Source organism: Oikopleura dioica, chromosome 1 (assembly GCF_907165135.1).
Source record: "Oikopleura dioica chromosome 1, OKI2018_I68_1.0, whole genome shotgun sequence".
Classification (NCBI taxonomy): domain Eukaryota; kingdom Metazoa; phylum Chordata; class Appendicularia; order Copelata; family Oikopleuridae; genus Oikopleura; species Oikopleura dioica.
In genome coordinates this window covers 12,421,429-12,448,179 of record NC_137291.1, presented here as the reverse complement: position 1 = coordinate 12,448,179, position 26,751 = coordinate 12,421,429, and the positions used below count along the sequence as shown (strand labels likewise).

At 43.5% G+C, this 26,751-nt stretch overlaps 9 protein-coding genes and 1 long non-coding RNA gene across 15 annotated transcripts; 6 read left to right on the top strand and 4 right to left on the bottom strand.

Annotated features, from left to right (window-relative positions):
- The first annotated feature begins 2,040 nt into the window (after positions 1-2,040).
- LOC145698862 (serine/threonine-protein kinase PAK 2-like) lies at positions 2,041-3,497 on the top strand. Its single transcript, XM_081776092.1, has 2 exons — positions 2,041-2,880; positions 3,139-3,497. The coding sequence occupies exons 1-2, from the start codon at positions 2,064-2,066 to the stop codon at positions 3,456-3,458; spliced, it is 1,137 nt and encodes a 378-aa protein (XP_081632218.1). The 5' UTR covers positions 2,041-2,063; the 3' UTR covers positions 3,459-3,497.
- A 207-nt stretch (positions 3,498-3,704) lies between these two features.
- LOC145712248 (uncharacterized) lies at positions 3,705-6,254 on the top strand. Of its 2 annotated transcripts, none has more exons than XM_081789947.1 (7): positions 3,705-3,972; positions 4,161-4,255; positions 4,303-4,783; positions 4,961-5,248; positions 5,292-5,444; positions 5,494-5,650; positions 5,693-6,254. In XM_081789947.1, exons 1-7 carry the CDS (start codon positions 3,793-3,795, stop codon positions 5,899-5,901), a joined length of 1,563 nt encoding a protein of 520 aa, XP_081646073.1. In that variant the 5' UTR covers positions 3,705-3,792; the 3' UTR covers positions 5,902-6,254. The 2 variants fall into 2 exon arrangements, with proteins under 2 accessions (XP_081646073.1, XP_081646065.1); XM_081789939.1 differs by having other exon boundaries at positions 5,482-5,650.
- Positions 6,255-6,452: 198 nt separating this feature from the next.
- Positions 6,453-7,591, top strand: LOC145710014 (uncharacterized). The gene is made up of 4 exons (XM_081787698.1): positions 6,453-6,558; positions 6,600-7,030; positions 7,071-7,186; positions 7,228-7,591. The coding sequence occupies exons 1-4, from the start codon at positions 6,519-6,521 to the stop codon at positions 7,481-7,483; spliced, it is 843 nt and encodes a 280-aa protein (XP_081643824.1). The 5' UTR covers positions 6,453-6,518; the 3' UTR covers positions 7,484-7,591.
- A 90-nt stretch (positions 7,592-7,681) lies between these two features.
- LOC145711253 (uncharacterized) lies at positions 7,682-8,575 on the top strand. The gene is made up of 4 exons (XM_081788977.1): positions 7,682-7,812; positions 7,857-8,165; positions 8,206-8,296; positions 8,337-8,575. Exons 1-4 carry the CDS (start codon positions 7,702-7,704, stop codon positions 8,555-8,557), a joined length of 732 nt encoding a protein of 243 aa, XP_081645103.1. The 5' UTR covers positions 7,682-7,701; the 3' UTR covers positions 8,558-8,575.
- Positions 8,576-8,965: 390 nt separating this feature from the next.
- LOC145704380 (uncharacterized) lies at positions 8,966-9,635 on the top strand. The gene is made up of 3 exons (XR_014134458.1): positions 8,966-9,246; positions 9,316-9,402; positions 9,451-9,635. It is a non-coding gene; the product is annotated as an uncharacterized LOC145704380 (long non-coding RNA).
- Positions 9,577-12,167, bottom strand: LOC145703247 (uncharacterized). The gene is made up of 4 exons (XM_081780619.1): positions 11,965-12,167; positions 10,283-11,920; positions 10,013-10,232; positions 9,577-9,970 (listed from the first exon to the last, which is right to left on the bottom strand). Exons 1-4 carry the CDS (start codon positions 11,968-11,970, stop codon positions 9,684-9,686), a joined length of 2,151 nt encoding a protein of 716 aa, XP_081636745.1. The 5' UTR covers positions 11,971-12,167; the 3' UTR covers positions 9,577-9,683.
- A 2,867-nt stretch (positions 12,168-15,034) lies between these two features.
- LOC145703344 (uncharacterized) lies at positions 15,035-19,631 on the top strand. Of its 4 annotated transcripts, none has more exons than XM_081780958.1 (10): positions 15,035-15,543; positions 16,651-17,085; positions 17,124-17,392; positions 17,464-17,656; positions 17,709-17,833; positions 17,905-18,021; positions 18,061-18,188; positions 18,337-18,727; positions 18,772-19,230; positions 19,277-19,413. In XM_081780958.1, exons 3-9 carry the CDS (start codon positions 17,324-17,326, stop codon positions 19,228-19,230), a joined length of 1,482 nt encoding a protein of 493 aa, XP_081637084.1. In that variant the 5' UTR covers positions 15,035-15,543; positions 16,651-17,085; positions 17,124-17,323; the 3' UTR covers positions 19,277-19,413. The 4 variants fall into 4 exon arrangements, with proteins under 4 accessions (XP_081637084.1, XP_081637005.1, XP_081636858.1 ...); XM_081780879.1 differs by having other exon boundaries at positions 15,042-15,543; positions 18,064-18,188; positions 18,772-19,226; positions 19,277-19,631; XM_081780732.1 differs by having other exon boundaries at positions 15,043-15,543; positions 18,772-19,226; positions 19,277-19,631.
- A 29-nt stretch (positions 19,632-19,660) lies between these two features.
- On the bottom strand, positions 19,661-20,516 carry LOC145703980 (uncharacterized). The gene is made up of 4 exons (XM_081781435.1): positions 20,404-20,516; positions 20,059-20,364; positions 19,929-20,019; positions 19,661-19,888 (listed from the first exon to the last, which is right to left on the bottom strand). Exons 1-4 carry the CDS (start codon positions 20,494-20,496, stop codon positions 19,668-19,670), a joined length of 711 nt encoding a protein of 236 aa, XP_081637561.1. The 5' UTR covers positions 20,497-20,516; the 3' UTR covers positions 19,661-19,667.
- Positions 20,517-20,620: 104 nt separating this feature from the next.
- On the bottom strand, positions 20,621-21,455 carry LOC145712210 (N-acetyltransferase 8-like). The gene is made up of 4 exons (XM_081789895.1): positions 21,366-21,455; positions 21,019-21,324; positions 20,886-20,976; positions 20,621-20,841 (listed from the first exon to the last, which is right to left on the bottom strand). Exons 1-4 carry the CDS (start codon positions 21,453-21,455, stop codon positions 20,621-20,623), a joined length of 708 nt encoding a protein of 235 aa, XP_081646021.1.
- Positions 21,456-21,585: 130 nt separating this feature from the next.
- Positions 21,586-26,326, bottom strand: LOC145703080 (uncharacterized). Of its 2 annotated transcripts, XM_081780428.1 has the most exons (9): positions 25,994-26,326; positions 23,537-25,919; positions 23,386-23,493; positions 23,129-23,344; positions 22,701-23,087; positions 22,470-22,661; positions 22,170-22,430; positions 21,939-22,127; positions 21,586-21,895 (listed from the first exon to the last, which is right to left on the bottom strand). In XM_081780428.1, exons 2-9 carry the CDS (start codon positions 25,745-25,747, stop codon positions 21,770-21,772), a joined length of 3,690 nt encoding a protein of 1,229 aa, XP_081636554.1. In that variant the 5' UTR covers positions 25,748-25,919; positions 25,994-26,326; the 3' UTR covers positions 21,586-21,769. The 2 variants fall into 2 exon arrangements, with proteins under 2 accessions (XP_081636554.1, XP_081636631.1); XM_081780505.1 differs by lacking the exon at positions 25,994-26,326 and having other exon boundaries at positions 23,537-25,956.
- Between the last annotated feature and the right edge of the window lie 425 nt (positions 26,327-26,751).

The window sequence follows — 26,751 nt, the reverse complement described above, 5'->3', positions numbered from 1 at the left end:
ATCCTGCTAATATAAAATTCAATAGCTTTGATTTACAACGTGAATTTCGGGAATATGACTTTCTCAGCGATTTCTCGCCCAAGTCATAAACTCCCCCAACGATTTCCGCATAAATTCGTTTCCTCGAAAATATCCGCGACGAAATCGTCTTTTGATCAGCTCAGCCGGGCGCAAATCGGAAACGGGCGAAATCTTCTCACGTGATTTTACAGAGGAAACATTGTTAATCCATTTCCAGTACACAAAGTAGTCGAAAATCAAATACGCTCATTATTTTTTTCGAGGATTTTCAAAAGAAAAAGATACTTTAGGCCGTCTCTTTTTCAAATAAAAATGTCTATTTAGCGCCTTGGAAGTCTAAATTTACTACTAAAAGACTCAGAAAAGCAAGATCGATCGAAACACTAGCTACAAGAATTATATTGACAATAATTAAGATTTGTTTCTGTTAGAAATTTTGCTCTAGGAAGAAACCACTATTTCAAAGCTACATCTGGGAGCCATAAAGTCGCCATTTTCATAAATGCAAGGTGTGTCGGAACTTGCTTGCACAAGGCCATAAATCGGATGAGAGGTCATTCCCGAATCAAAGCTCCTGATCCGCGCAGCACCTGCACATTTCCGCCCTTCCGATTCTGGGTAAAAATCCATCTATCTGATCTTCGACCGACTTTAGATTCAATTCAATCATTTCCGGAATTTGCGACTTGAGAATAAATTAAGAAGCGAGAATCGAACTAAATCTTGAACTGAAATGAGCATCGAATTTGAACTTTTTGCAGCGCTAAAAATAGAACTTCGCACCTTTCGCGAAAAAAAGTTCGAACCGACCCAATTTGTAAAAGAACTTATGCTGCTGATTTACGCGTGTATTCTCACGCATAGCCCAGCAGGAAGCTCAATTACGAACCAAATATTATGCTGGTTCGGACTCCAGCCCACTCCATTATTTGCACTTCTTTTTATCGGACCTAGATTTCTTCCGCTGAAAAAGTGTTCCAAGATTGCCTTCCTCGAAATGGTCCTACCTCCCTCTTTGCAACTTCAAATGCTGTCCAATCTACCCTAATCCTCGTTTTCTCCAAAATGCCTCTACTTTAATTCCTTGCAATTGTTTTTGGTACAAACAGTAATCCGCGAAAATTTCATTTTCAAAACACTTCTTGGTGATTTTCCCATCGATTCAGCTTGCTGACTTTGTCCCTTTGCTTTTCAAAATTTTGAGCTGCCGAAATGCCTAAGCGGTTAGATCCGCCGCCCTGGTATTGAAAGAGCTGAAGCAGATTGGAAGAGTAGCATTCTAGCGCTGGGGTTTCTTCCGGTTAAATAAACGGGACAGACGGGCTTTCAAGCCATTTCCTCTGATCACTGTCAGCCTAATCCTTCCTCCACCTTCTGTATCGACAGTAGACGCCTACTGAGACGCTGAAACACTGCAACAAAGAAAGAAAAACAAAAATACTCGTTTGAAGATCTTTATTCATCTAATATCGTTTGCATTATTTTCTCAGCTTGAATCTCACTGACTGCCCATGCTGATCGTTTGTTTTCTGAGCCGGGCTAAATCTGAATCAGTGAGCTATTCAGGAAGGAACAGGTGCGATTAGTTTTACGCTGTTAGTTTTTCTGAAGTCTAAAAGAAACTTCAACTATTAGTAAGGTTGTTGGTCTAAAAAGCGATGGAGAATTTTTAATTGCCTGTTGAAATGCAAGAAGTATTTTTGTTTACACAGCTCAAAATTACCAGCAATCTTTTCAGCCCAAAAATTACCAGGTCAGTCATTTCTCGCTAGAATTTGTCCTGTGGATTTTCTGCTCGCTTATTTTGCGGATTACATGCATTACGTTGACCTGTATTGATCAGATGATTACATCGTTCTTAGGCTCAGGTTTCCTGCTCGCTTCGAAATCATCAGATAACAGTAAAAATCTGGGCTTCTCGATCACCCGGTGGCGCTTGAGCGCGGGGGAGCGCGGCGCGCGATCCTTTTTTCATAAAACCGAACTGGACCAGTAGGAGATTCAGACAAACAAACAGCTTACAGCAGAAAAAAAACTTAAAAATGCAAACCACTTCTCCTATTTTTTCAACTCCACGAAAACAGATGCCAAAAGAGATTCTTTCAGAAGACTTCACTTCAATTGACACTTCGATGTCTTGGGACTCTGCCGGTTCTGGTTATGCTTCGGTCGATTTTACAGAGATTCCCTTCAATCCTGACTTCAACTCGTCCAGTTCAACCCTCGACTCGTCAATTGAAATCGTCGAATCAGAGATCCTGAGCAATGAAATCATGGAAGAGTCACTTTCCGACCTCGTCTCGGAACTGTGCGAACTTTGCGTGGAGGACTCGCCCTGGAATCATTTTTCAAAGCTTCATCCCCTCGGCCAAGGATCTTCCGGAACTGTCTATCTCTGTGAAAACGCGAAAGGCGAAAGAGTAGCTGTGAAGGAAATCCCCCTTAACAAATTGAAAAACAAGCAGCTCCTCCTGAACGAAATTTGCGCGATGCAGCACATCGAGCATTCCAACTTGCTCCCCCTCAATCAAGCCTTCATTTACGAAGATGCCGTCGATAGCGACCTCAAAGTGGCGATCGTCACACCTTTTGCCGACCTCGGCAATCTGATCAGATTCTGCAAGAAAACGCGTCACAGCGAAAAACTGACCGCTCTCATCCTCCGACAGGTGCTTCAAGGCCTAGCCGAGCTTCATCACAATTCCATTGCTCATCGTGATATCAAGTCCGATAATATCCTCCTCTCCAAGGACGGGAACGTGTTCCTGAGTGACCTGGGCTTCTGCGACGTTACTGATGATGAGGGAAAGTGTGGAGGAAACGCTGTCATTGGAACTCCTTATTGGATGGCTCCAGAAGGTAATTTTAGCAACCTTGACATTTAAATATGAATTTTCGAGGGATTGAGTTTGCTTTTGAACTCTAAGATAGCTTTACCGAGACATTTCTTTTGAGCGTTTTCTTCCAATTTTCAAAAAAGAAACTCTTTTACTCGTAAAACCAGTTTATCAATCAGTGTAAATCAAGCACCTCAAATCAAGCTCACGTGACCTAGCCACGCGTGAAGCAATTTATTCCCCATTTTTTCCAACCAGTTTGTTCATTTTCCATTTTTAGTGATCAAGTTTGGAGCATCATCAATCAAGTCTGACATCTGGTCCGTCGGCATTCTAGCGCTTGAGCTGTTCGATGGAGAGCCGCCGCTCATGTCCAAGTTCAGTGCGATCGAGGCCGTCAAGCTCATTGCGGGATACACTGGTACCGTGGCACCTGCTGGTCCGATGGAACTCCCGGAGCGATTCTCCCCGCTTTTTCGCCACTTTCTCAATAATTGCTTTGCGCTCAATCCGATGTGCAGAGCGTCGTGCCAACAATTATTGAATCATCCCTTCTTGTCCCCCTGCGACTCTGTCAGCTTTTCTGACCTTCTATCTTAGTTTTTCAAACTGTAAAAGAGCTCTGTAAAATTCTGTAAATAAAAGTTTATATTATATAATTAGTAGTTATGTAAGCTTAGGGTCTCATAGACATGCAGGAAGGCTGAAATTCGACGACTAGGAGACTTGGGAAACACCAAGATACAAATCAAGTGAATTATCTCTAGTAGCCGTGTGTACAAGGTCTCCCAGACCAGTGATTTTAGCAAAAATTTCAAGAAAACTCCAGATTTTCACCGGATCAGGCCACGCCGCTCACATCGCAAAAAGAAGCCCAACTTTTCATTATAAACATTTATTTTTTTCTGAAACATCAAAAATCTAAAATTACACGATGAAAGTCACTTTTATTTGCCCGGAGGAGAGAGAGACTGGCAGCGAATGGAGCGAGTCGGAGAGCGATTCCGAGGAACTCTCTAGACAACTTGTTGTTGATGAAGTGCAGGAGGGACCGATTCTAGCCCCAGCATACCATTTTGCGCCGTGTTACTGCTTCAGAGACAACGTTTATCAGGAAATGGGACTTTCTTTCACAGTACAAGAGTTACTAGATAGCTTCAAAGTGTATATTTTAACCGTAGGATAGCATTAGAGCATTGGAATCTCGCAAAAACGCGCCTTTTTCTAGCAATTTCTTCGATTTTTCGTTGCAAATCCCAATAATTTCAAATTTCAATGATCAAATGGCATCCCTAGTCTTAGTTTGACGATTATCAAATCATTTACGAACCCGATTTTATGGCAGATCAGCTCAATTACAACAACATTACCAACTTTCCTCCCTTATCCAGGACTGGGTACGTATCATTACTAAGCCTTCTGTGGCCCTAAAACTTGTTTGTAGCAGCAATGCCAGCATCGGCACCCAGCTGATGCCGCTCAGCCACTCCCCTCCACCTCGATCTGGTCCTGGCGGCCCTGGCCCTCAGCAGATCACCGGTCCAATTCTCGTCCAGAGTGGCGGCCAGACCTTCACGCTCGTTCCGAACACCTTCGAAGCTCGAGCAAGCATGGAGGGTAAGGTCGAGTCCAAGACGAACATTTACATCAAAATCCGTCCACTCCGCGAGCGCTACCACCTGCAGACCTTGAACCAGGTCGAAAACTATCTCCGCGAAATCTTCGCCTCCGTCACTGCCAGCATGTCCCTCGACCGGGAGAAGCGATCCACCATCACGCCAAAAGTAACTGTCCCCGAAGTCTCGCAAGAGTTTCTCTTCGTTGATTTCGAATCCAAACTGCCAGGGCTCTCCATCGACGTTGCCAAACGATTCGTCACTGAGATCAACGATCTCGTCGGACCCAACACGGCGCAATATGCAAAGGTAGCAATTTTGAGCGAGAGGGGATTAAGATTTAGAGATACCGAGCGTTCTGAGAAATGAAACGCGTGAGCTGTCTCACGCCCGATCAGATATTTGGCCTAAATTACACACCATAAAACGAAGCGCCCGCAAATCATGTTTTTTGATACTTTTCTCTTATCATAAATCATTTTTCAGGAAAAGCTGCGAGACAAGACAAACGTCTACTTCCAGCCTTTGCCCTTCAACTGCACCAAAGAAGACCTCCAAGAGTGCATCGCCGACAAGCTCAAGCAAAATCAAATGGACATTGATTGGAGCTCGAACGAGGTCACCTGCCACGTCCAAGCTGGAAAGGATGGCAAGAACCCGGTTGGTTTTTGCCGCCTGCCCACCCAAGACCACGCCCAAACTGTCATCGACTTGATGAACAATCGACAATGGGCGGATGTTGGCATTAAATATGCGCTATCTGAACCATGCTTGGTAAGAAAAATTCTTATTCGCAAAAAGAAACCGTTTATTTTAGCGACTTGTAGTCAAGTTGGCAAATGCGAAGGCTAACCGCAGCCGACAAACTGTCATTTTTGCTGAAGGATCGCAGTTCATGAACCAGCCGATTCAAATCGTCGCCAGCCCGGTTCAAATTGTTCCGATCCAAGGATCTCCCCACCCCCATCAAGTAAGTCTATCTTCCCATCTCATTTTGATTCATTAAGCCCTATCCTCAGCCAATCCCAATTCAACTGGAGCCCATTCAACCTACCAGCCTTCACCATTCATCATCCCAGACGTCTATTACGGCTCCTCCTCCACTGACTTCCCAGCCCTCTCTCACCAATCTCAACACTTTTGCTGCTGTTGATGCTGCCTTTGGAATTCCACCTCGTAAGTTTACCAAATCAGTTCCTCCTCTTATTTTCCCTTCAGAAGTACCATACACTGGAGACTTCTTCAGCAGCTCCATTCCAATGGTCGACATTCCCATTGGCGCCACAACTGCAACGACTCACTACACCCCAATCATCGGCCCCTTCGGCTCTCCAGAGCGTGGCCAGATGACAGATTCCCTCTCGTCATTCCCGTCCAACACCAACACTTCCAACTGTTACCATCCCCTTACCAACCCCACTTTCTAAGTTATCAGCAACTATATCCAGCAATATTTACGTCTTTTTTATTTCGGTCTATTAAACTCCACTCCATTCCCGAATTATACCTCCATTTCCAAGTTAATTCAATATTTTCATTAACTTCATTCAACGTCTTCAAATTAACAATTTATAGACGCATTCAAACTAAAACCACTCCATATCTTTATTTATTTATCCTCTATCTATATTCAAAGAGGTTTTCTTATATACTTTCTTTTTTATTTATCTTTATATTTTATTTTTGAGTTCACTGTTCAAAATTCGATGTTCAATTTCCATATTTTTTTAGTTAAACGGTTCTAAAATCCGTTCTCCAATTCAACAAAAATAAATATATTCCACCAGAAGCGCCTTTGATGCGTCAATTTTTGCAGGAATCATAGAAAATAATGAGAATCAATTATTTCCGGGCATCAAAGGCATCATAAATAATTATACGCCGCTTTTAATACATTCGCTCAAGTAGACATCTCAAGTGGATTTTGTTTTAAATATCGGTCATTTTTCCAGCTGACGCAAGAGTTTTCACCATGAAGTTTTTTCTCTCGACTTTGCTGGCCTTTGGCTATGCCCAGCAATCCTGTACTGTCTGTAGCGAAACGATGATTGAGCGGAATAAGCCTCTAACCATAACTAATCCAGGTATAAAGTTAAGAAATAACCAATCTTCTATTTCATTTTAGCGGATCTTCTACCAAACAAGGGCTGCTGGGATACAACCGACGCCGCAAATTTCGGAACGGAGAGCTGTTCGAAATGCTACGCTCTTTTTTTCAATACCCGTGGTTCTGATAACATTGGTGATGACTTCTACGTTCTTCACGCTGAGCGGGGCTGTGTTCACGAGAGAACCATGGTAGGCCGAAATGTGACATCCTTCCCCAGCGCAACTGAGTGCATTCCTAAAAATGGCGTTCAATGCACCATGACACTGACAGAGGAAAGCTTTGGAAACTTCGGCAACATTCAAGCGCTATATGCAGTTGGTACTGCGGCTGATACCCTTAGTATTGGACAAGCACTTATCAGCGTAAATAATCCTCTTGGATTCGATAGATTTAATCAGGCTCCTCTTCGTTGTCATCAGTGCGATTCTCAATTCAGCGAGGCAAATGTAAGATTTTCTCCTTAAAATGAAATTATTCGATTCTTAGAACGCCTGTTTCCAAAACCCTCCACCTGCGTCGGACTGCGAGGATTTCAACGCGACAAGCTGTTATTCTGAGACTTCCTCCTACACCGCTGTCGATCCGAATACCAATCGAGAGAGGTAAAATGCGAACAAGCTCTCTTCCTTGATTTCAAATTAAGAACATACTACTACGCAAAACGAGGATGCAGCAGAGTGTCCTCCCAGCTCGCAGGAGTAACTCAAATACGAGAGGAAACGAAAGAGCTCCCAGTCGTTCCCATGGTCGTCGAGAACAAGAGTGTTACCAGACGCGTCAAAGTTGAGCACTGTGCCACCGCCAGCTGCAACAAAGCTCGAATGGACTACATTTCTACCAGCGATGAAAGAAAAATGGTAGCATCTGCGATCTTCTTTATTTTCAGCCTCATGATATAGACAAATTCAGTTCAAGTAGATGTAGCCTAAAAGTTCTTTATTCCATGTTACTGTGTGATGAACCCATAAGACTGTACTTCTTCAGCCATTGAGCACATGCATGAATAAATTGAACAGCAACAAAAGTTCTAGAGTCTTGCACAACAACTAAGATCGACAGAAAACTATTCAAGACAAATATTTGCAGTAAGAGCAAATCTTCTTATGAAATCAGAAACATGGTCAGAGCAGTTCTGAAAATGAAAGTTAGAGAATTCGAACGAAAAGATCAAGATGCTGCTTTTGCTATTTGGAAGCACGGAATGAGCGTTGATCTCAACAAGCACTGGGTAACTATTTGTTCTGAAGCTTCTTATTAAATCGAAGCGACAAGATGGACTGGATTTTGAATCAACATCATATACGCGTTATTATTCTTTTGATGCCCGTTTTTGTCCATCACCTTGGCTTTTCGACGAGTCTTTTGCAAGGGCTGTTTTACTCGACTCTTCCTTCTGGAATTCTTCTTGCTTTCTTGCGGCTAATGGTACATTTGACAAACAAAGATTATGTCAAATCCAGAAAAGACATGCTCGACATTGAGACGCATCATGGAAAGCGATTTCTCGTCGCAGAAGGGGACAATGGAGAGATTTTAGGAACGATCGTTTATGTTGAAAAACCACACATCACTCATTTCAAGGTAGATTTTGAAATTAAACATGGAGCTTACAGATTCCAAGGGAAAGAAAATCGAAGGAAAATCTTGGGAGATGTTTTCCATGAGCGTCAAACACAGCGCTCGAAGATTGGGAGTCGCTCATAAATTGCTTGGTATTCTGTCTACTTATCCGTATTTTTCTGGAATTTCTAGGTGACTTGGAAATGAGAGCAAGAAAAGAAAACGTAGAAGTAATCGTCTTTGATGCTTCAACGCCCCAGGTTCCTGCTGTTAAATTTTACAAGAAATTCGGCTACGATTGGGAGCTTGAAAACTTCCCGACGCTTGGCAGAAAATTTCCTGAGAGGCAGATTGCCGATTTTTTCTTCTGGTTCTGCAGAATGAACATTATTAAGTTTTACAAAAAAATCTAAAATATTAAAATTGGTATCATTTGATTCTCTTTTTATAGCGTTAATTGTCGACTACTCAATCATAACATGTTATGTTTTATTGATTTTTCTCATTTTTGTGCCAAAAAGCTTCTTCGTTCGACTTTGAATACATGAACTCGCCGAACTTGTAATGATAATAATAAGAGAGTTTAAAGAAAAAGATCAACATTCGGCTTACGAAATCTGGCAGCATGGGATTGCAGTTGATCTCCTTGCATCTCCTTCACTCAGCTTGACACCTCCTGCACGTTCACACTCTGCGGGAGTTGGGCCAACCGAATCCGTTTTCCCCCGATGTTACCAAGCAATAAGTCAAGGTTTATCTCGAAGTATTTAACATTTTCATAGGGGAATGTACGCTTGGCTTTCAAATCAACATCATGTTCGCGTAATTTTTTTGATGATACCCGCTTTTGTGCACTATATTTGTCCTGCTTCTACCATTTTTCAAACAATTTTGTTTTCCATACTCCCGTCTGGAATTTTCCTCTTATACTTGCGACTCATGATTGAAACATCGAACAACGACTACGTCAAATCCAGGACAGACATGTTGGAAATCAAAAAGCGCTACGGAAAGAACTTTTTTGTTGCTGAAGGAGAAAACAATGAGATTTTGGGGACAGTTGGTTTTTTGGATAAACCCGAGATAACTCACTTCAAGGCAAGTTTTGTTGAATAAAATATTACGGAACACATCAGACTGAATAGATTTACACTGTAAATTTTACAGGGAGTGAAAATAGAAAATAAATCCTGGGAGATGTTTTCAATGTGCGTGAAGCACAGCGCAAGAAGACTCGGAATCGCGCAAAAAATGTTAAGTAAGACCTTTTTTATTAGTTTGAAATATTAGCTATCTATTTATCTAGGCGATTTGGAGAGACGAGCGAAAGAAGAAGGTATAAAATTAATTGTGTTTGAGGCAACAACTCCTCAATATCCTGCAATCAAGTTCTACAAAAAATGTGGCTACGATTGGGAGCTTCACCCTTTCCCAACGATTGGAAGGACAAGATTTCTCGAGAAACAATTTTTTGATTTCTTTATTTGGTTCAGTCGAATGAAGCTGATTCGATTTTACAAAGAACTTTGATTAAATATATTATTTATTGCCAGGATTTCGGTTCTTTGGTCTAACATTTTTGTAGTCGCACATTGGATACTCGCCATCCCACTCGTCACATTCTTCGCAGTGGCAGTCGCAGTCTTCCTTTGGTCTCAAGATCCATTTGATTTTCCATCCAATGTCGCTGACCATATGGTCGGAGCGGAATCGAATTTTCAAGTGATTGCCGCACACCTTGCCTACCCATCCTGTCTCGGCAGTACAGGCTCGACCGCAAAGAACGGCTGTGTCATAATCACGCTCGAAGTAGTGATCCATATTTACTAAATCATTAACTTTTGTGAGAAAAAGTGCTGTTGAAATACCTTGATCGGCATTTAAAACGCCAAAGATTTCCAGACGGTCGTTTTCACAGTTCGCCGATGCTTCAATTCCAAACGGTTGCTCTAGAATGACTTCATAACAACTTCCCTCAGCTCTGATTGTCTCGAACTCGTAAGTACAGTCGAAGTTGTGAGGATATTCAGCACCGTGCTCGAACCAGGGAGAGGTGATTTCCCCAGTAGCGTATCCCAATTCGTTGTTCTGATAGCATAATACTAATTTAGTATTGAATTCTAGCGGGCAAAACTTACATGAACTTCAACAACTGATTCCGGACATTCTGCAGCGTAACAGTTTCCATCTAGCTCAAGATGGTCCTCTGGACAGTAGCAGTCGCCCGTATCAGGAGCACATTCGTACCCGTTGAAGCAATTAGCACTCGCACAGCGATCGAAAACACATTCGCCATCGATGTTAGCATACTGGTCAAAGCACTGACAAGTGCCGCCAACACATTGCGCGTTTGGCTGACAGACGACTGGATCCGGATCCTCTGGGGAAGTCGCGCCGCCAGAGTTGATGTTCAGAGAGATGAGTGCTTTACTTGGCTTGTAGTTGTAGGCGCCGAGGTAGATCCATTGATGGCCAGACCCGACGTTTTGATTAACCCACGTGTTCAAGTTGGAAGTGGTTATTTCGAAGGTCTTGTCGTAAACGGCTGGTCCGGGTTGTGGGTTGGTTCGGGAAATGTAGAATGTCAATGGGCCAGTAGATTTGACATCAAAGTTGTCCTTGCCCGACATTCCAAGTTTCATGATGAGCTTGCCTGGCTGGCTGGTGCTGCCACCGATTTGCGAGTCGCCACCGTTGTTGTTCTCGACGTTGCCCTCGCAGATTTTGTTCTGGAGGTTGTTCTTGATTGGATCGAAGTCGCTAAAGCCGTTGAGCATGTAAATGTTGTCTTTGGATGTAGCAATGGCTTCGAGCTCGTCCATGTTCGCTCCAGCAACACCGATGGCGAAGGATTGAATGTTTCTTGGGTCAGCCTTCACTCGATCAGCGGCCGCTTTAGTTGCGTCAAAAGAGTTACTAGCACCGTCAGTGACTGTAACCAAGAACTTTACAGATTCAGGTCGGTCATTTCCGAAATCGCCGAGAGCAGCATCGAGTCCAGTAGCCGTGTCAGTTCCACCGCCATTGTAGGGCATGTTTTGGAGCTCATGAATGATGTTCTTGGTCTTATAGTCATCCAGGGCGAAATAGAGATAAGTTGAGCTGGAGAATGGTCGGACACCGATACGAGTAGCATCGGCAGCGATGTTACTGTCAGATGCATAATCGACGAGGAAGTTTTTGATGAGGTTGAAGTTCTGGATTCCGACCGATCCGGACTCGTCGACTAAGAAAATGATATCGAGGGATTTGGAGGAACATTCGTTCTGGGTGATTTGATCGAGGTCGTTGACGCTATCTTTGAACTCGTCCAGGGTGTTGCTCGTTACACTTGCGTAGATGGTAGCTTGGTCGTCGATGGAGAATGGAATCGGGAAGACATTCATGTCATCGAGAAGCAAAAAGAGTGCGAGCATCGAGTAGGTAGGTATATTCATTTCGTCAAACTCCAGCGCGGCGAAATTGACGTTGAATTCGCTCGAGACTCTGCTAACCATGGGCGCTTTCTGGGCCGTCTTGAACTGCTCCTCGCTGAGTGCCCAGATTTGTTGGACATCGTGGACGATAACGACTCCATAATTGGTCTCGGCGTAGGCATATCGGAGGAAGAAATCACGCTCTTCGTATTTTGAGTCCCAGGTTGCGATGACCTGCCACACTTTGGCGATTGTTGCTCGGGCGACGTCTTCGCCAGTGGCGCCTGGAGTGAGTGTTAGATCCTTGCTTCCGGAGGAACATTCTTGAGCGGAAATGACCGCGAGGAGGAATGGAAGAACCTAAAAAATAAATTGACGCCGTGAAAATTTGAAAACTTGCCTACCCTCATGGTTTTTTGTGCTCTTCTGAGGACGGGATGAATCCTGCTCCGAATTATTATTGCTGAGCATGTGCAAATTTCTCAGATTATCGAATGAGAAACTCCGACAATTTACCAGCTGACCATCTTCGCAGCGAAAATTAGTTGTCTTGATTGACAATTTGTAAATTCAGCGGCCTCTTATCCTTATTCCCGTCATCTCGCGGTAAAAAAAACTTGAAATAAAGCTGTCAGACATTCTTTTACCGACATGCAATAAAAATAGTGAGTCTCAGCTTTGCGACATGTTTGATGATGGATGAGTAGGTAGGAGAATGATAAAGAGCTTGGAAAATCGCGACTGAATGTCACTTCTTCGTTGTCTTCCTACGAAGCTAGGGTGAGAGTACACTAGCGTGCGCACCCTATCATGTGTGGTGTGGTAGAAGGCATTGTGGCGCGTGCGTGCCTGAATGCCCGAGCCGGGGCAACACGCCGCGAGCCGTCGTTTATCGAGCGGCCGTTATCACTGGCAGCACCACGTGAGGAGTTGGAGCACCCACACACCTCTAAATCTCAATGAGTGACTCACATCGATGTCTTTATGTGGCGCCACCACTTGGAACTGCGCGGGCTAACTGATCAGTGGTCTCAAGAAAACCCGTCGCAAGATCCTGTTCGCAACTTGTGAGCATCAATAAGTGATAAGAGAGAGTAGCGACGCGGAGACGACTCTCTTAAGAATCAACGATTCTCGCGCTCATTCAACAATTATCAACAGGTGATTACCTAAGTGGAGTCAGAGACTTCCAGTAGAAGTTCTAGATAAGATTTCTTATCGGTAAAACTTACGCAACAGTACTTCATGAGGGGCCTCTAGAGATTCTCTTGTCCCCCAAGTTTTAAACCAAATGTCGCCACTTTACTATACTGGTAAGTTAGAGATAACGATTTCCAAGTGGTTTTCTTATTACATAACATTTCCTCTCCCTCTTTTTCGAACGCCCGAGAAAGCTCTCTGTATTATATTGCCCGACAGTATATTTTTAAATTCGAAGATGGAAAATTATATTGATTGGGGCTATTATCGCGATCGAGACTGATAAGTGAGCCTCATTACAATCATGAAGGGTATCAAGTTGTTCTCCTTCCATATTCGGTCTCACGAGTGTCTGATTGAAGAACTTCTTTTTCTACATCTATTTTTGGTCACGAGGAAAAAGTATTAAACTAAATCTGTAAAGCTCCGAATTCATCCATCAAGTCTAAGAAAAATGCTCTTATCGGATATTTATTTAAGCAAACAGCAGTAAATAGAGCTTTTATTGATCAGTTGATTCCGTTCTCAGATATCCCGCTGCGCTCGGCATCACTCCCGTCGCTCCGAGACTGATAAGATTATAATTTCCCCGGCCCCTGTTGTTTTTTATCGATTCCAATTTTCAAGAAACCGGATTAAGAGCTCCAATAGCCGTAATTAGAGATTTTTTCAACAAAGAAAACTTCGTTCAAAAGTAAGTCTTTTCAAATCAGTTCTATTTTACTGCTCATGAAAAAGTATTTACACTGTTTTGTTGATACGCTGTCTATTAGATTTATTTTCGACAGTGTCAACTTGGGATCCCAGATGGAGGATTCCTTTTATCATTTTTTGAATCCTGGCTGGTAGAAAAAGAAGGACAATATTGACCATAAATGACAATCCCGTTCCCAGCGCTGGATTTGCTCCCACTTGAGACGGTTGGAGACAACTCGCAAAACAAAAAAAGCCCTGCCTCCGTGATAATATCCAAAAAACGAAACGCTCCTTTCCAAAGGAGTGTGGAGCGCCACGCTTTACGACTTTGCTTTTATCACTAAAATGGTGAATTAAAATTCGAAAGGGCAGGCAAACAAGAACTCGGCGAAGAAAGCCAAGGAAATCGTTTTTATCCAATCTTTTTTGACCTTCGTTTTTATTTTTATCAAAAGAAAAAAGACAGTCAAAGTAGGTCGTCTAGTGTGGATCCTAAGTCTACTGATAAAAGTTTAATTCCAGCAAGATTTCATTTTAGAGTCTTCATCGTTGAAATAATTAATTTACTATTGGTTAAACTACACTGCACTAATAACAAATATAAAATGACATAAGATAAGCAGATTGTGTTCATGGATGATTGATTATATTCAATAGTGCATAATTACGCCGTGAGTCTCTGATAAGAGCTCGTATTTACGAGGCGAGCAATAACCACACTTCGAGTACTGTGATGCTGAATAATTCTTACAAACAATTAAAGAACTAACCCTAATCCCGTCGTGGGAAGATGACGACTTCATTATTCGAAGGAGAATTTGAATGATAGAAAGCCAGCTCCAAACTTTAGCTTTTGATCCGCTAGAAATTCGATTCCATGCGCGGCCGGTACCTCGCTGAGATCAGTACTGTCAATAGTGAATTGTGAATGGAGGGTCCCGCAAACAGCGCGCTATCACTATTGAGCTTTGATCAGGTTTGCCGTCTTCGCCGTCTGTGTTTGAATAAGCGAAGCTCCGAGGCCTTTAGGAGTTCAATCGTCCATTTGACACAAAACAAATCTCTTAAAAATAGTCCGCTCCTTCCAACAAAACAAGCATGAAAAGGGAAATAGGTTGTGCTGCTCAAATAACGATAGAACATGTCCCACTTTGCTTCAAAATCATAGCAAACTACGGACAGCAAGTGAAACTTTCCAAAGCCAAAGATGAGCGAAGCGAATCTTCGCCAAAGAAAGACTCAGAGCGAAGCGAAGCTTCGCCTCATTTGTCGCTAAATTTGGCTCTTTTTGAGCAAGAATTTTCAAATTTTTGGAGACCTTCGATTTTGTCCCTTCTGTTTGGATTCGCTCAAGAAATATTATCCTTCCGATTCATATTCTCATGACTAGAGTTACATAAATAGATCTAAGATCTCAATAAAACCATGAATTGATAAGCATTAATGATTCTTCTCCAGAAAAAAAGAGCGCGCGCCATAAAACGGCTCGATGATAATAGCTTCGGATTTTGGTGAGTCGCTAGTGGTGTTGTAGCATTGCCCGCTGCGAGCTAATGATAAGTGCGGTGTGTTTGGTGTGTTGGCGTAGAGTCGACACACTCTCGTCTGTTTCTTCCATGTGCCTACGTCCTACTCTTTCTCTCTCTCTCTCGCTCACTCTCAACGCGCGGGGCGCCCTATTTGGTTTATTCAGTGATAAAAGGCCGTTTTTTATTGATTCACGGATTCAATAAAACGCGCTCTATCGGCTCCTCGGCACCCCACTCGACCATTATTTTTTCCAACCCTCGAACGGAGCCTCCGCCAGACCGAAGGGGCACCAGTTCCAAATCTCCAATTTTGAGATAAGAACAAAGATAAAGAAAAAAAATATCAGAGAGAACTCTGGCCGAGATATCGAGCCGTGACGCGCCGAGGCCAAACAGGAAGATGATTTTCTAACACAAACGAAGAAAAAAAAGCATAACAAAAGTTGAAATTTTTACGCTCCCATATCAGTCGCAGAGCGGGGGAGATCCTTATTTGGCATTTTCCTCATTTATTTTAACGACAGAGAGCTGAACTGAAAGAAGAAAGACTACACAACGGTATGGAGAGTTTCTTATCACCTTTTTAAAGCTTTATGAGTAGTATTTTTTGGATTGAATAATCATTCAATTTCTTACTTTTATAAGCTTATATGAAAGTTGATCCATAACGTCTTATCAGTATATACCTCTTATCAGTATCTCCACTTTATATACCGGTTTATACGCAGTAAACTACCGTATCAGTAATGAATAGATTGATAACTGAGCAGGAAGACGGAAATCCTGCGCCATTGCCACGCCAAAAAACACACTGATAAGGGCGTTAACCCATCACCACGGTTACAAGCGGCAGGAAATGACGATCGTTACGAGTTTTTGTTTTCCGCTTGGTTGGAAAATAACGAAAATGATAAAAACTTATCAGTGGCAAAAAGCGTGACTCGATAATTGATTAGAATCTTGTCTTTTTTTCCTGATTTTTCGATGGATTCAACCCTTATGTTCTATTTCCAAACTCTAGTTTACCAGTTACTGCATCGCCGAAAAAATCGATCAGCAAGATGATAAGAGCCACGATCGATAGAGAGCCCCGAGCGTGTGAGTTTGGAACTGAACACTTCGGTAGTTCGCTCCTTTTTTCCTTCTTTCTTATCGAGAAACGCAATTTCACGGACGTAGCCGTTTTTTGTCTCGCTCAAAGAGAGAAAACAAAGAGCCTCTTTTGACTAAATTAGGCCCTCATTATCTCCTCAGCTCACCTGCTGGACGCTTTAGCCCTTGGCGGAGGTTTTCTATTGTTGTTTTGTGATTTTATCAGGCCAAGTTACTTTGTAAATCATTGAGTGACAAGTTTTTTTAACAAAATTTTTTCATCTAAAGAAGTTGTTTTAACAAAAAAGTACTTGAAAAGTCCTTGTTGTCGTAATAAATCAGACATTGTCAAAACAACTCAATATACTCCTCCACTGTCTTATTAAAAGTCGGGGTTTTTAATTGTCCCGTCTTTTTGGGGTAGTCATGTGAAGCTAAATGATAAATCCTTATGCGTTTTCTTTGGCTCTCTCACGCTTCGTTTTTGATATCGCACCAAAGTGATAAAGAGCAAACAACGAGGAGAGCCGATCTTCTTTGATTTACCTTTGTATACTAATCTCTATTCTCTAGAAAATTGAAACGAAGCTACCAGCATGTCTGTATCAGTTCAACCAGCCGGTCCTCGCGGCGAGTCTCCTGCTGACTACATGATTATCCAACCACAGTCGCCAGAAGATCTCGTCCTTGATTCCTCAATTTCAAGCAGGTCAAAATCCGATGATTCAGGAAGAGTTCAATATTTTGTCTATGAATCGATCCATGTCTATCAGTAGGCCTTCAGGATGTTCTTTTCCTACTCTGCAGCTGTAGACAATCCTCAGAATTTATTTCTGAGTCAGAAATTGGTATTCATGAACTCAATCTAAGGGTCACTAGAAATTACTAATACAGATTCGGATGAAGAAGGAAATTTGAAGATCGATGAAGATGAGTACATTTGCCATGTTTGTGACCGATCCTTTGAGGATGAGAATTTGCTGCAAGTGCATCACAACATCCACAAAGGTAGGATCATCATCTCGACGCCTTAGTCATTTTTCTAGTTGACTTCCTAACTTGGAAAGCCCGAGCTCATGTCAAATCCACCCAAACAAATGCTCCTGGGAGTGTTCGTTGCGTCGGCTGCACATTCAACTATGCCAAGAAAGAGTGCTTTGTCAACTACGACGGGACTAAATCTGTCTGTACATTCTGTTACGAAACGACGAGGTCGAAACACCTCAAGAACTATGGCTACATAAAGATGAACAGAGATCTCTTTGAATTTTCAAATTTCCTGATGTACGAATCAATGAGGATCGTGCCAGCAGAAGTAAGATTTACATAAAATTCATCTTATCTGGGCGATTATATAAATAACGGTGACGCTAACTAATCTTTTAGGGTGCTAGCCAGCGCTCGCAAGCTCCTGGCAGGCAGCTCAAACTATCCGAAGAGGAGAAAGTCGCCAGAGTCAAAGCGATCAACAACGAGCTCAAAGAAAATCCAGGCGCAGATCTGGACGAGCTCTGCTTGAAGTGGAGCATCAAACCGTCTGATTTCAATATGTATAGAGACACCAGTTCCAGCTCAACAGGTAGAAAGCCGCTACTCTTATTCATCTTTCATATATTTATTGCTTTTTTTAGCGACAACTGGTAAAGTCACGATGCCGAAAACATGGAAGACAGAATCAATCAATCCCGCTGCGTACGTTTGCCCAGTCACAAAGCTCCCACTTTCTACGATCAAGAGGATCAAGCAGCTCCTACAGGTAGTTAAAGAGTTAATCGAATGATCATCAAATGAAGATAGATTGAACTTGATTTTGATTGAATTATTCAGGAAGCGAAAGGAAAAAGCGACCCTGGTTTCATGTTGAAATTAGTCGCGAAATACAACGTCAGTCAGTCAGATCTACAGAAGTACATGTCGCTTATCGTGTCAAACGGCGATCAACCGGTAAGAAAAGCTGATTTTTCAAAGAATAACAACACTCAGAAGACGCAAGAGAACACGAACAATTTGAACGGCGTCCAACAAGCTCAACTTTCAAAGCTGCTCGCGTCAAAGAACGTTCTGCGTCTGACTCCCGTGACGATCGCCACGACGACGCCAAAATCCTCAACGTAAGTCATGTGAGCCTAACTAAGACCGGGACGAGAAATTAACGTCTGTAATTCGATAACCGGCTCGCGCCCGATAATTTTCTCCAGACTTTGTCATGTCTAGCGCCCTTAAAACCCGACGAATAATTTTCTTCATCAACTAATTTAGTGGAAACGAGATGGAAAAGATGAGCTGGATGTCCGGAAACAAAAATAGCCTTCCTTCAATGGTTCAAGCCGTGTCAGTAATCCCTAGCTCCCGTTCGTCTCCCACTAGCTCGATTCCACTCACGACAAATGCCACAGTCGTCCAAGCAACACCAACTATTTCAAGTTCTACCCCACAAGCGACAGAAGCATCTCGCCGCGGGGGAGCCAAGAAAAACTCAAAGAATATTTGCATCAATTGCGGAACGAATACGGCGACCCTCTGGAGACGAATAAAGAGCCCGGAAGAAATCGAACTCAAGAGGCCTGGTCTTGTCGCTCAACGCGATTTTCCCCAGTACACAGGCAAACTCGCCTGTAATTCGTGTGCGCTCTACTGGTCACTTCACGGGGTAAGATCTAAGAAATTTTTTATTGGCTTCAAATTAAATTTTAGAAACATCGAGTAGTCTCCGAAAACACGCAGGAAACTCCCCGACGGCGAAATCGCAAGAAAAACTTCGAGAAAACTGCAAAAGCTAACGGTCTGACCATGACCCACTACAACGGTCCTCCAAGCAAGCAACCCAAACTTGCGCCGGCACCAAGTTCTATCGCTCCTACGATTCTTTCACCCGCTTCTGCTTCCAGCAATTTCCGGATGACGCCTAAGTCGGTCGAGAAGCTGACCACTTCCAGCACACTCGCCCCGATTCAAGTCAAAACCTCGTCAATTCCGACCGCCTCTAGCAGCGCTTCAAGCCCCAACTCTTCATCACCAAATTTATCGAATCTCGCCAATTTGCCCGGCATCGATCTCAAAGCACATCTTCAATTGCTCCTTTCACTTCAATTACAATCAGACCCAGCAGCGATTTCTAAGCTCTTGCCGTTCTTGCAAAATCTTCAAGGGTAAGTAAGCCTTACCCAAATGAAGCAGCGGGTCTTATTATTTCAATTAGAAACCTCCCCACTGCTGAAATCAAGGAAGAACCTTCTGACGAAATGACCATCACTGAAATGGACCAGACGGACTCCTTCGATTCAATCACCTCTTCCCCCCTCACCAGCCAGCAATCTCCGATCGACACCAAACCCGATATTCCTTCAATGGCTTGCAGTTCCTGTCGCATCACCATTTTCCCTCCAGAGCAAGGGCAACCCTTCCCTTGCCAACAGTGCCCAATGTGTCCGAAATCGATTTACTGCAATTCTTGCATTCACTCCATTGATCACCTCAAACTTCATTCAGCTGCTAATGTTAGACTTGATGGAAAACTAGATATTCCAACTGTTTAATATAATAAAAATACACAAATTCACAAGCAAAATTTCAAAATTTGAAATAGTCTATTACAGTTCTTTCTGAAACTTGACAATGTCCATTCTACAGAATTTTAAGAAGCAGTCAGCAAAAATTGCCGCAAAAATGCTTCTTCCAAGGGTCGGAAAAGCTTCGTGCTCAAAATCGTAGCCACATTTTTTGTAAAACTTGACGGCAGGAACTTGAGGAGTAGAAGCTGTGAAAACTATTCGCTCTGTTTTTGACTTTTTCGCTCGCTTCTCCAACTCCGCTATAAAAGTTTTGAAGAAACAAATTGAGAAAGATCTTACCAAGCATTTTATTAGCTATTCCAAGTCGTCTCGCGCTTTCCTTGACGCTCATCGAAAACATTTCCCATGTATTCTTGCCAAGTTTTCTTCCCTAAATCTCAGTCCGTGAAACGCTTCTTCAAAATCAAACCTTGAAGGTTGAAATCTTAGTTTCTTCAACGTAAACGATGGTTCCAAGAATCTCTCCATCATCACCTTCCGCCACCAAAAATCGCTTTCCGTGATGTTTTTTGATATTTAGCATATCAGTTCTACTCGCGACATAGCCATTCAAGTTCCAGTAGATCATGAAGCGGAAGAAACCGATGAATAGACCAGAAGGAACCATCGCATAAAGAATTCCGACCGGAGGTGTGCCGTAACCGTAATAGACAACAACAAGCGGAAGGGTCAATAATATGACCCGGACGTGAAAAAGATTGAAAATCCAGTCAGTCTAACTTATTTAATAATTTTATCTCAGTCAGCAACAAACCCAGTATTCTGTCAGATCAACCGACATTCCATGTTTCCAAATAGCATAAGCTTCATCTTGATCTTTCTCTTGAAACTCTCGGATCTTCACCATTTCTTTCTATTTCCCTTTCCCGGTATTGCAAAGATTTCTCCATTTTGCAAATATTTGGGCGGCTTATTGCGCATAAATCAGCCAGCAAATCTTTTCAAGAGAACTTTTATTTGTTGCGAAGGAGTTAAATTTCTTTGTGAAACTTGATTATATTCATTTTACAGAATTTGAAAAAGCAGTCAGCAATAATCGCACCGATAAAGCCTCGGTCGAGAGCTGGAAAATCTTCAAATTCAAAATCGTAGCCACATTTTCTGTAGAAAATAACTGCTGGTACTTGAGGCGTCGTAGCAGTGAAAACGATATTCTGTATTTTCGCACCTCTTGCTCGTTTTTCAAGCTCGGCTTTTGAAAAATATATACGAACAAAAAATTAATTTGATCATTACCAAGCATTTTGTTCGCCACTCCCAGTCGTCTTGCCTCTTTTTTGACGCTCATCGAGAACATTTCCCACGTCTTTTTCCCGATTCTCTCTCCCTAAATGTCATTAGCAAATTATCTTGTTCTTCAAAACCGGACTTTGAAAGTAGATATTTTTGTTTTTTCAGAGTACGCCACGGTCCCGATAATTTCTCCATCTTCGTTCTCTGCGACAAGAAAGCGCTTTCCGTGGTGTTTTTGAATATTGAGCATGTCTGTTCTTGTAGCTACGTAGCCATTCAAAGTGTAGTGAACCATATATCGCAAGAAAGCAATTAGAAGACCAGATGGGACAATTGCATAGAGAAAACCGACCGGGGTAGTTCCATAGCCACAATAGAGAACTACAAGCGGTAGAGCTAGCAGGATGAGGCGGACGTGAAAAAGATTGAAAATCCAGTCGATCTTAATTTCTTTTTGGATTTTAATTTCACCTTCCGTCAAACCCTTTGCTCTGTCAGATCGACTGACATTCCATGCTTCCAAATTGCATAAGCTTGGTCTGGATCTTTCTTTTGAAACTCTCTGACCTTCATAATGAAGGCTTTATTTGTTAGTTTTTTTCTCCCGATTTCGTAAAATTTCTTCATTTTTCAAATATTTGCGCGTAAAACAATGCATTTTTTCTTCAACGAAGTGGTAGGAAACAAATTATTGTTTATTTACATATAGAATTAGTCTTTACACTGTAATGTTTACAGAAATTATACAGAATTTTTGATGAACTAGTTGGTGCTAAGAGCTGAGCTTTTCATTCATGAGTCAGGAATTGTTCTTGAGTTGATTTGGATGGAAGAAACACAGTTCGCTTTTGATCTTTTTTCGCGGTCATTTTAGAAATAAGAAATAATTATTCAAGTCGAACGACCAGTTCCTTTATGAATTTGCGGTTGGGAGAAAAGCCATTGAGCCATTTTAATCGCCCAATTGGAAGTTTTGTTGGCGACTCAAATCGGAAAATTTCTTCGTCCCAATCCTAAATTTTTCTATTCTCTGACATAGAAAAATTGATGTCAAACCTTAGACTTGGTTTTGCGGCAGTTTAGTGATAAAGCGGCGATTTTCGAATCGCTCAAATAATGCAAGAAATTGGCGACTTGTATCGTTTTTGAATCTGTACAGAGCTTCGCCGCCAAGTAGGAGACGTTGAACTTTTGAGTGACTTTGGAGGACAGTATTCCCAGGATTTTCATTTGACTTGCCGTCAGCTAAAGATACTTCATATTTTCAAATAATAAAAAAATACTAACCTTGATTTCTGGATGAACACCATCTTCAAAGTCGAAGGAAAAGCAGGTTAAGACGAAATCATCTTGGACAAAACATTCGCCAATCAGAGCATCCCCATTATGGCCCTGGTTGGGATCGATTACTTTTTGACCATAAGCTTTCGGTCCTAGTTCGGCGCAAGATTGGACGGCTTCATCTTTTTCAGCGCCATTAGGGCTGGCAAAGCGTCGGATATGGCGTTTGAGGTCTACGAGATCCTCTTTTACTCCGACGAACATGTCCTGAAACAATTAGTTTTCAGGATCAGGCAATATTCTCACGTTTTGGTAAGACATTTTATCGAACGAATAAGATGCAGTTTGAGCACCGGGTGGTCCAGGCGGTCCGGGAAGCCCGGGATCTCCTCTTGGTCCCTCAAGCCCGGATATTCCTTGAATTCCTCTGTCACCGGTTGGTCCTTGTCGCCCTTGTGGACCTTCGGGTCCAAAAGTTCCACGGACACCTTTCATGCCCTGAAATTTTATCAGAAAGTTTATCAATAAAAATATAACCTTTTTGCCAAGTTTTCCTTTCGATCCTTTTGGACCTCTCGGGCCTTCTTGGCCATCTCTTCCTCTCGGGCCTGTCTTGCCAACTGCACCTCGGTGACCAAGTTCGCCGACATCACCGTAGTCGCCTTTTGATCCAGTTTTCCCCTGCATGCCGATCGTTCCCATGGGTCCGTATCTTCCTGGAAGACCTGGATGCCCTTGAATTCCTTTCAAGCCGGGAGCGCCGATATATCCAGGCTGTCCGGGATCTCCTTGAATACCGTGTGGACCATTTCTTCCAGGTAAACCAACTCGACCTTCGCGACCGATTCGACCCGCCGAGCCGGGCTCTCCCTTTCGTCCGTACAAGCCAGTGATTCCAGGGTAGCCTTGTTGTCCTTCGAAACCCTTATCATAATCATGAAATTATACGCTTAAAAAGATACTACCTTTAGGCCCTTTTCTCCAGCTTCGCCGCGCTCACCAGGAGGACCTTGAAAACCGGGCTGACCAGGAAAACCCGGATCGCCAGTCATGCCAATTTGGCCTGGGATTCCCACTTGTCCATTTTCACCTTTGATGCCAGGTGGTCCTGGACGACCAAATCCACCGGTAACCCCTTGTTTACCCGGGGGTCCTTTCAGACCGCGAGGACCTTGTGCTCCCTGAATATATAATAAGACTCGGCTAATATGAGAAATCTTACAATTTGTCCAGTGAGGCCATCAGGGCCGGCATCACCAGTCTGTCCTTTTGGACCTCGAGCTCCAGCTAAACCAGGAGCTCCTGGAATGCCAGGGTATCCGACTTGACCCTAAATAATTATTTTTCTCGACTGAAATTCTGATTTATCTAACCTTGAATCCTTCAGCACCTCGTGGTCCGAGTTTGCCTTTTGGACCAAGATTTCCAGTCATGCCAATGAATCCACGTTTGCCATCAGGACCTTGTGGACCTGGTTTTCCTTTTATTCCACGATCACCGCGATCACCAGTTCGACCAGGAACACCTGTTGGTCCGAGAGGACCTGCTTTTCCGTGAAGTCCAATATGGCCAGGGTCGCCGAAGGTACCTTGATTTCCGGAGATTCCCATTGGTCCTTGCCTTCCAGGAGTACCTTCCTCGCCTTTCGGACCAGTCGCGCCAGGAAAACCAGGTGGCCCGGGCTCGCCTTTATCACCAAGATCACCACGAAAGCCAACTCCACCGGGCATCCCAATATATCCTTCTGGGCCAGGTAAACCTTTCTCGCCAGCTGTACCGATGAGGCCAGATACTCCCCGCTCGCCTTTGAGACCTGGTTTACCTTCGATACCAGTGAGTCCAACTCGACCTCTTTCTCCAGTAAGACCAGGAGGGCCAGCAGCACCTTTACGGCCGACCGGACCTTGAGGACCAGGATCGCCGAGAGGGCCAGGATGACCTTGAATGCCTTGTGGTCCAGGCCCACCGACGAGACCAGGTTCACCTTTGAAACCGATATGGCCTGGTTTACCCCATGCACCGCGTCTTCCTCGCTTTCCAGGTAAACCAATAGGCCCAGGATCTCCTTCTTCGCCGATTCCGCCTTCTTCACCTTGAGTACCGATGTGTCCTTTTGGCCCAACATCTCCTTTTGCACCAGGTTCACCACGAAGGCCGAATATCCCTGCTGGACCGTTTACTCCTTTGATACCCTTCTCGCCAGGTAACCCTTTAATCCCTTTTGGTCCGGGAAATCCCACTGGTCCATCGCCGCCTTCTTTTCCTCGATATCCTTTCAGCCCTTTTGAACCAATTGGACCAAGTTGACCAGGAATCCCTTGTTTTCCAACAGGTCCAGGCCAACCAACTTTTCCAGGCTTGCCTTTCACACCAGCTGGACCCTCAGGACCTTCTTTTCCTTGAGGACCAGGGTTACCAAACCAGCCTTTCAAGCCATGTTTTCCAGGCCAGCCGGAACGCGCCTTTCTTCCAGGCTTACCAGTTATGCCAGGTTTACCAGGTTCGCCGTTTTTACCAGGCCAACCATCTTTTCCAGATTTGCCATCTTCTCCTTTGGGTCCTTTGTCGCCAAGATCGCCTGGTAATCCTTTGATACCACGCATTCCCTTTTGACCAAGGTCACCTTCTATTCCACGCTCGCCAATAGGTCCAACCGGTCCTTTGACACCCTTTTTACCGTCGGGTCCGGGAGGGCCAGGATTGCCAAGCACTCCATCAGGCCCGGTCAAGCCAGGATCTCCAGGATCACCTTTCCAGCCAACTGATCCTCTCAAGCCACGGGTACCTTTCATCCCGGGATTTCCAACTGGCCCGATTTTTCCTTTTTCGCCTTTCATCCCAAAGACACCGGGTCTACCAGGAAAACCACGAAGTCCACGCATTCCATGATCGCCAGGATAACCTTTGACTCCCTGAAGTCCATCAGTGCCATTTGATCCTTGTCGACCATTGAATCCAGGAGGGCCAATAGGACCTGGGCTTCCAACTTGCCCGACTTCTCCAGGATTTCCAAGAGAACCCTTGTCACCCTCGAAGCCAGGAAGACCAGGCATGCCAGGATAGCCGTGAAAGCCTTTCTTTCCTTTTATTCCACGTTCTCCAGGGAGACCATCTTTTCCTCTCGGTCCAATAGGCCCTTGAAATCCTCGAGTTCCGGTGTCACCGCGGGTGCCATTTGTTCCAGCAACGCCTTGCTTTCCTTGAATTCCTTCCGGGCCTCTCCAACCCTTGTAGCCTTCTTCGCCACGCGGACCAACATCACCTGGATAACCAGCTTCACCCTTATCGCCGATTTCGCCTTTAGGTCCCTTAAACCCAGGACGACCAGGATGACCTGTTCTTCCAGGATTGCCGAGGGGTCCACGAAGCTCTTCAAGAATGGCGTAGTACTCAGGGTCGTTGTCTTTTCGGATAAACCAGTATTCAGGAGCCGATCCGTTGTTCCAGCTAGAAGTGACGAGTGCAAACTCTTCTCGGTCAAAAGGATCAAATTGATTACAACTTCGAGATTTGCACCCAAGGGCTTCAGTGACATCTTCTTCTTTCCAAATTTCAGAGTAAAGATCAACGAGGAGTCGAGTCATCTCAAATCTGTTCGCATAATTGAGATCGAATGTTCGATTCAAGCTGGAAATTATCGCTTTGTAGGCAGGTTTTGAACCGTCGTCAGGATCAGTCAAGGGCAGGAATTGTAGACGATAGCTCGGAAGATCGATTGGAGAGTACGGATTTAGACATTCAATGCTTGGATTTGTACTGTTGCCAAAAACTGGGTCAAAAATTGGTCAAATGAAAATTTATAAAAAGAAAAAATGATGAAAATTTTCAACCCAATGCAAGTAAGTATCTCGTTTTTGATGGTGTTGTCGTCAGGATATGAATAGGCAGCACAATTATACAGAGCATCTACAAGTTGAAATTTGTTCACAAGTTCGTCAGGCGTTGATTCACATTTAGCAGGTAATGACACTCAATGGTGATTTTCGAAAGTCTACTGAAATCAAGGAAGAAAACTTTTAAGAAAACCATGCCTAATAATGGGTTAGAACGAAGTGTGGCAGTGCCAGAATTGACAACTTTGCTTCGCTTGAACGTAGTAGACTCCTCGTAAGCTTCGGTCGCCATGAATCCCTCGAAGGACCACAATGCAGCGTTAGACTCAGGGAGACTTTGATGGGGACGAAAAATATTAAAAACGTCATAATTGGTTATAAAAATGTATCTACAAAAGGACGATCATGAAGGATATTATTGCCCCCGTCCCAGAATCGTTCTTTGGCGAGATTAAAGGCGATCTCCGCGCTGTCGTAAAATGAAAATTTGTGTATTTTCCCATGAAACTCGGTGTTCTTTGCTTGTCCAGATCCGATCTCGAGGTGTGCTTCGTCGAAAATGGGCGATTTGAGGGGAGCATCTCCGAAGACGGTTCCTAAAATAACAAGTTTAATGAAAGGTTGATGGTGATTGATGTAATTAACCTTTAAGAGCCTTCGCACAGCCGTAGTAAAGGAATGCTGAATCTCCGCTAAATGCAATGAAGAATTTCCTTGGAGCCTTAGAGAACACAATTCGTCTTCAATTTGAGTTT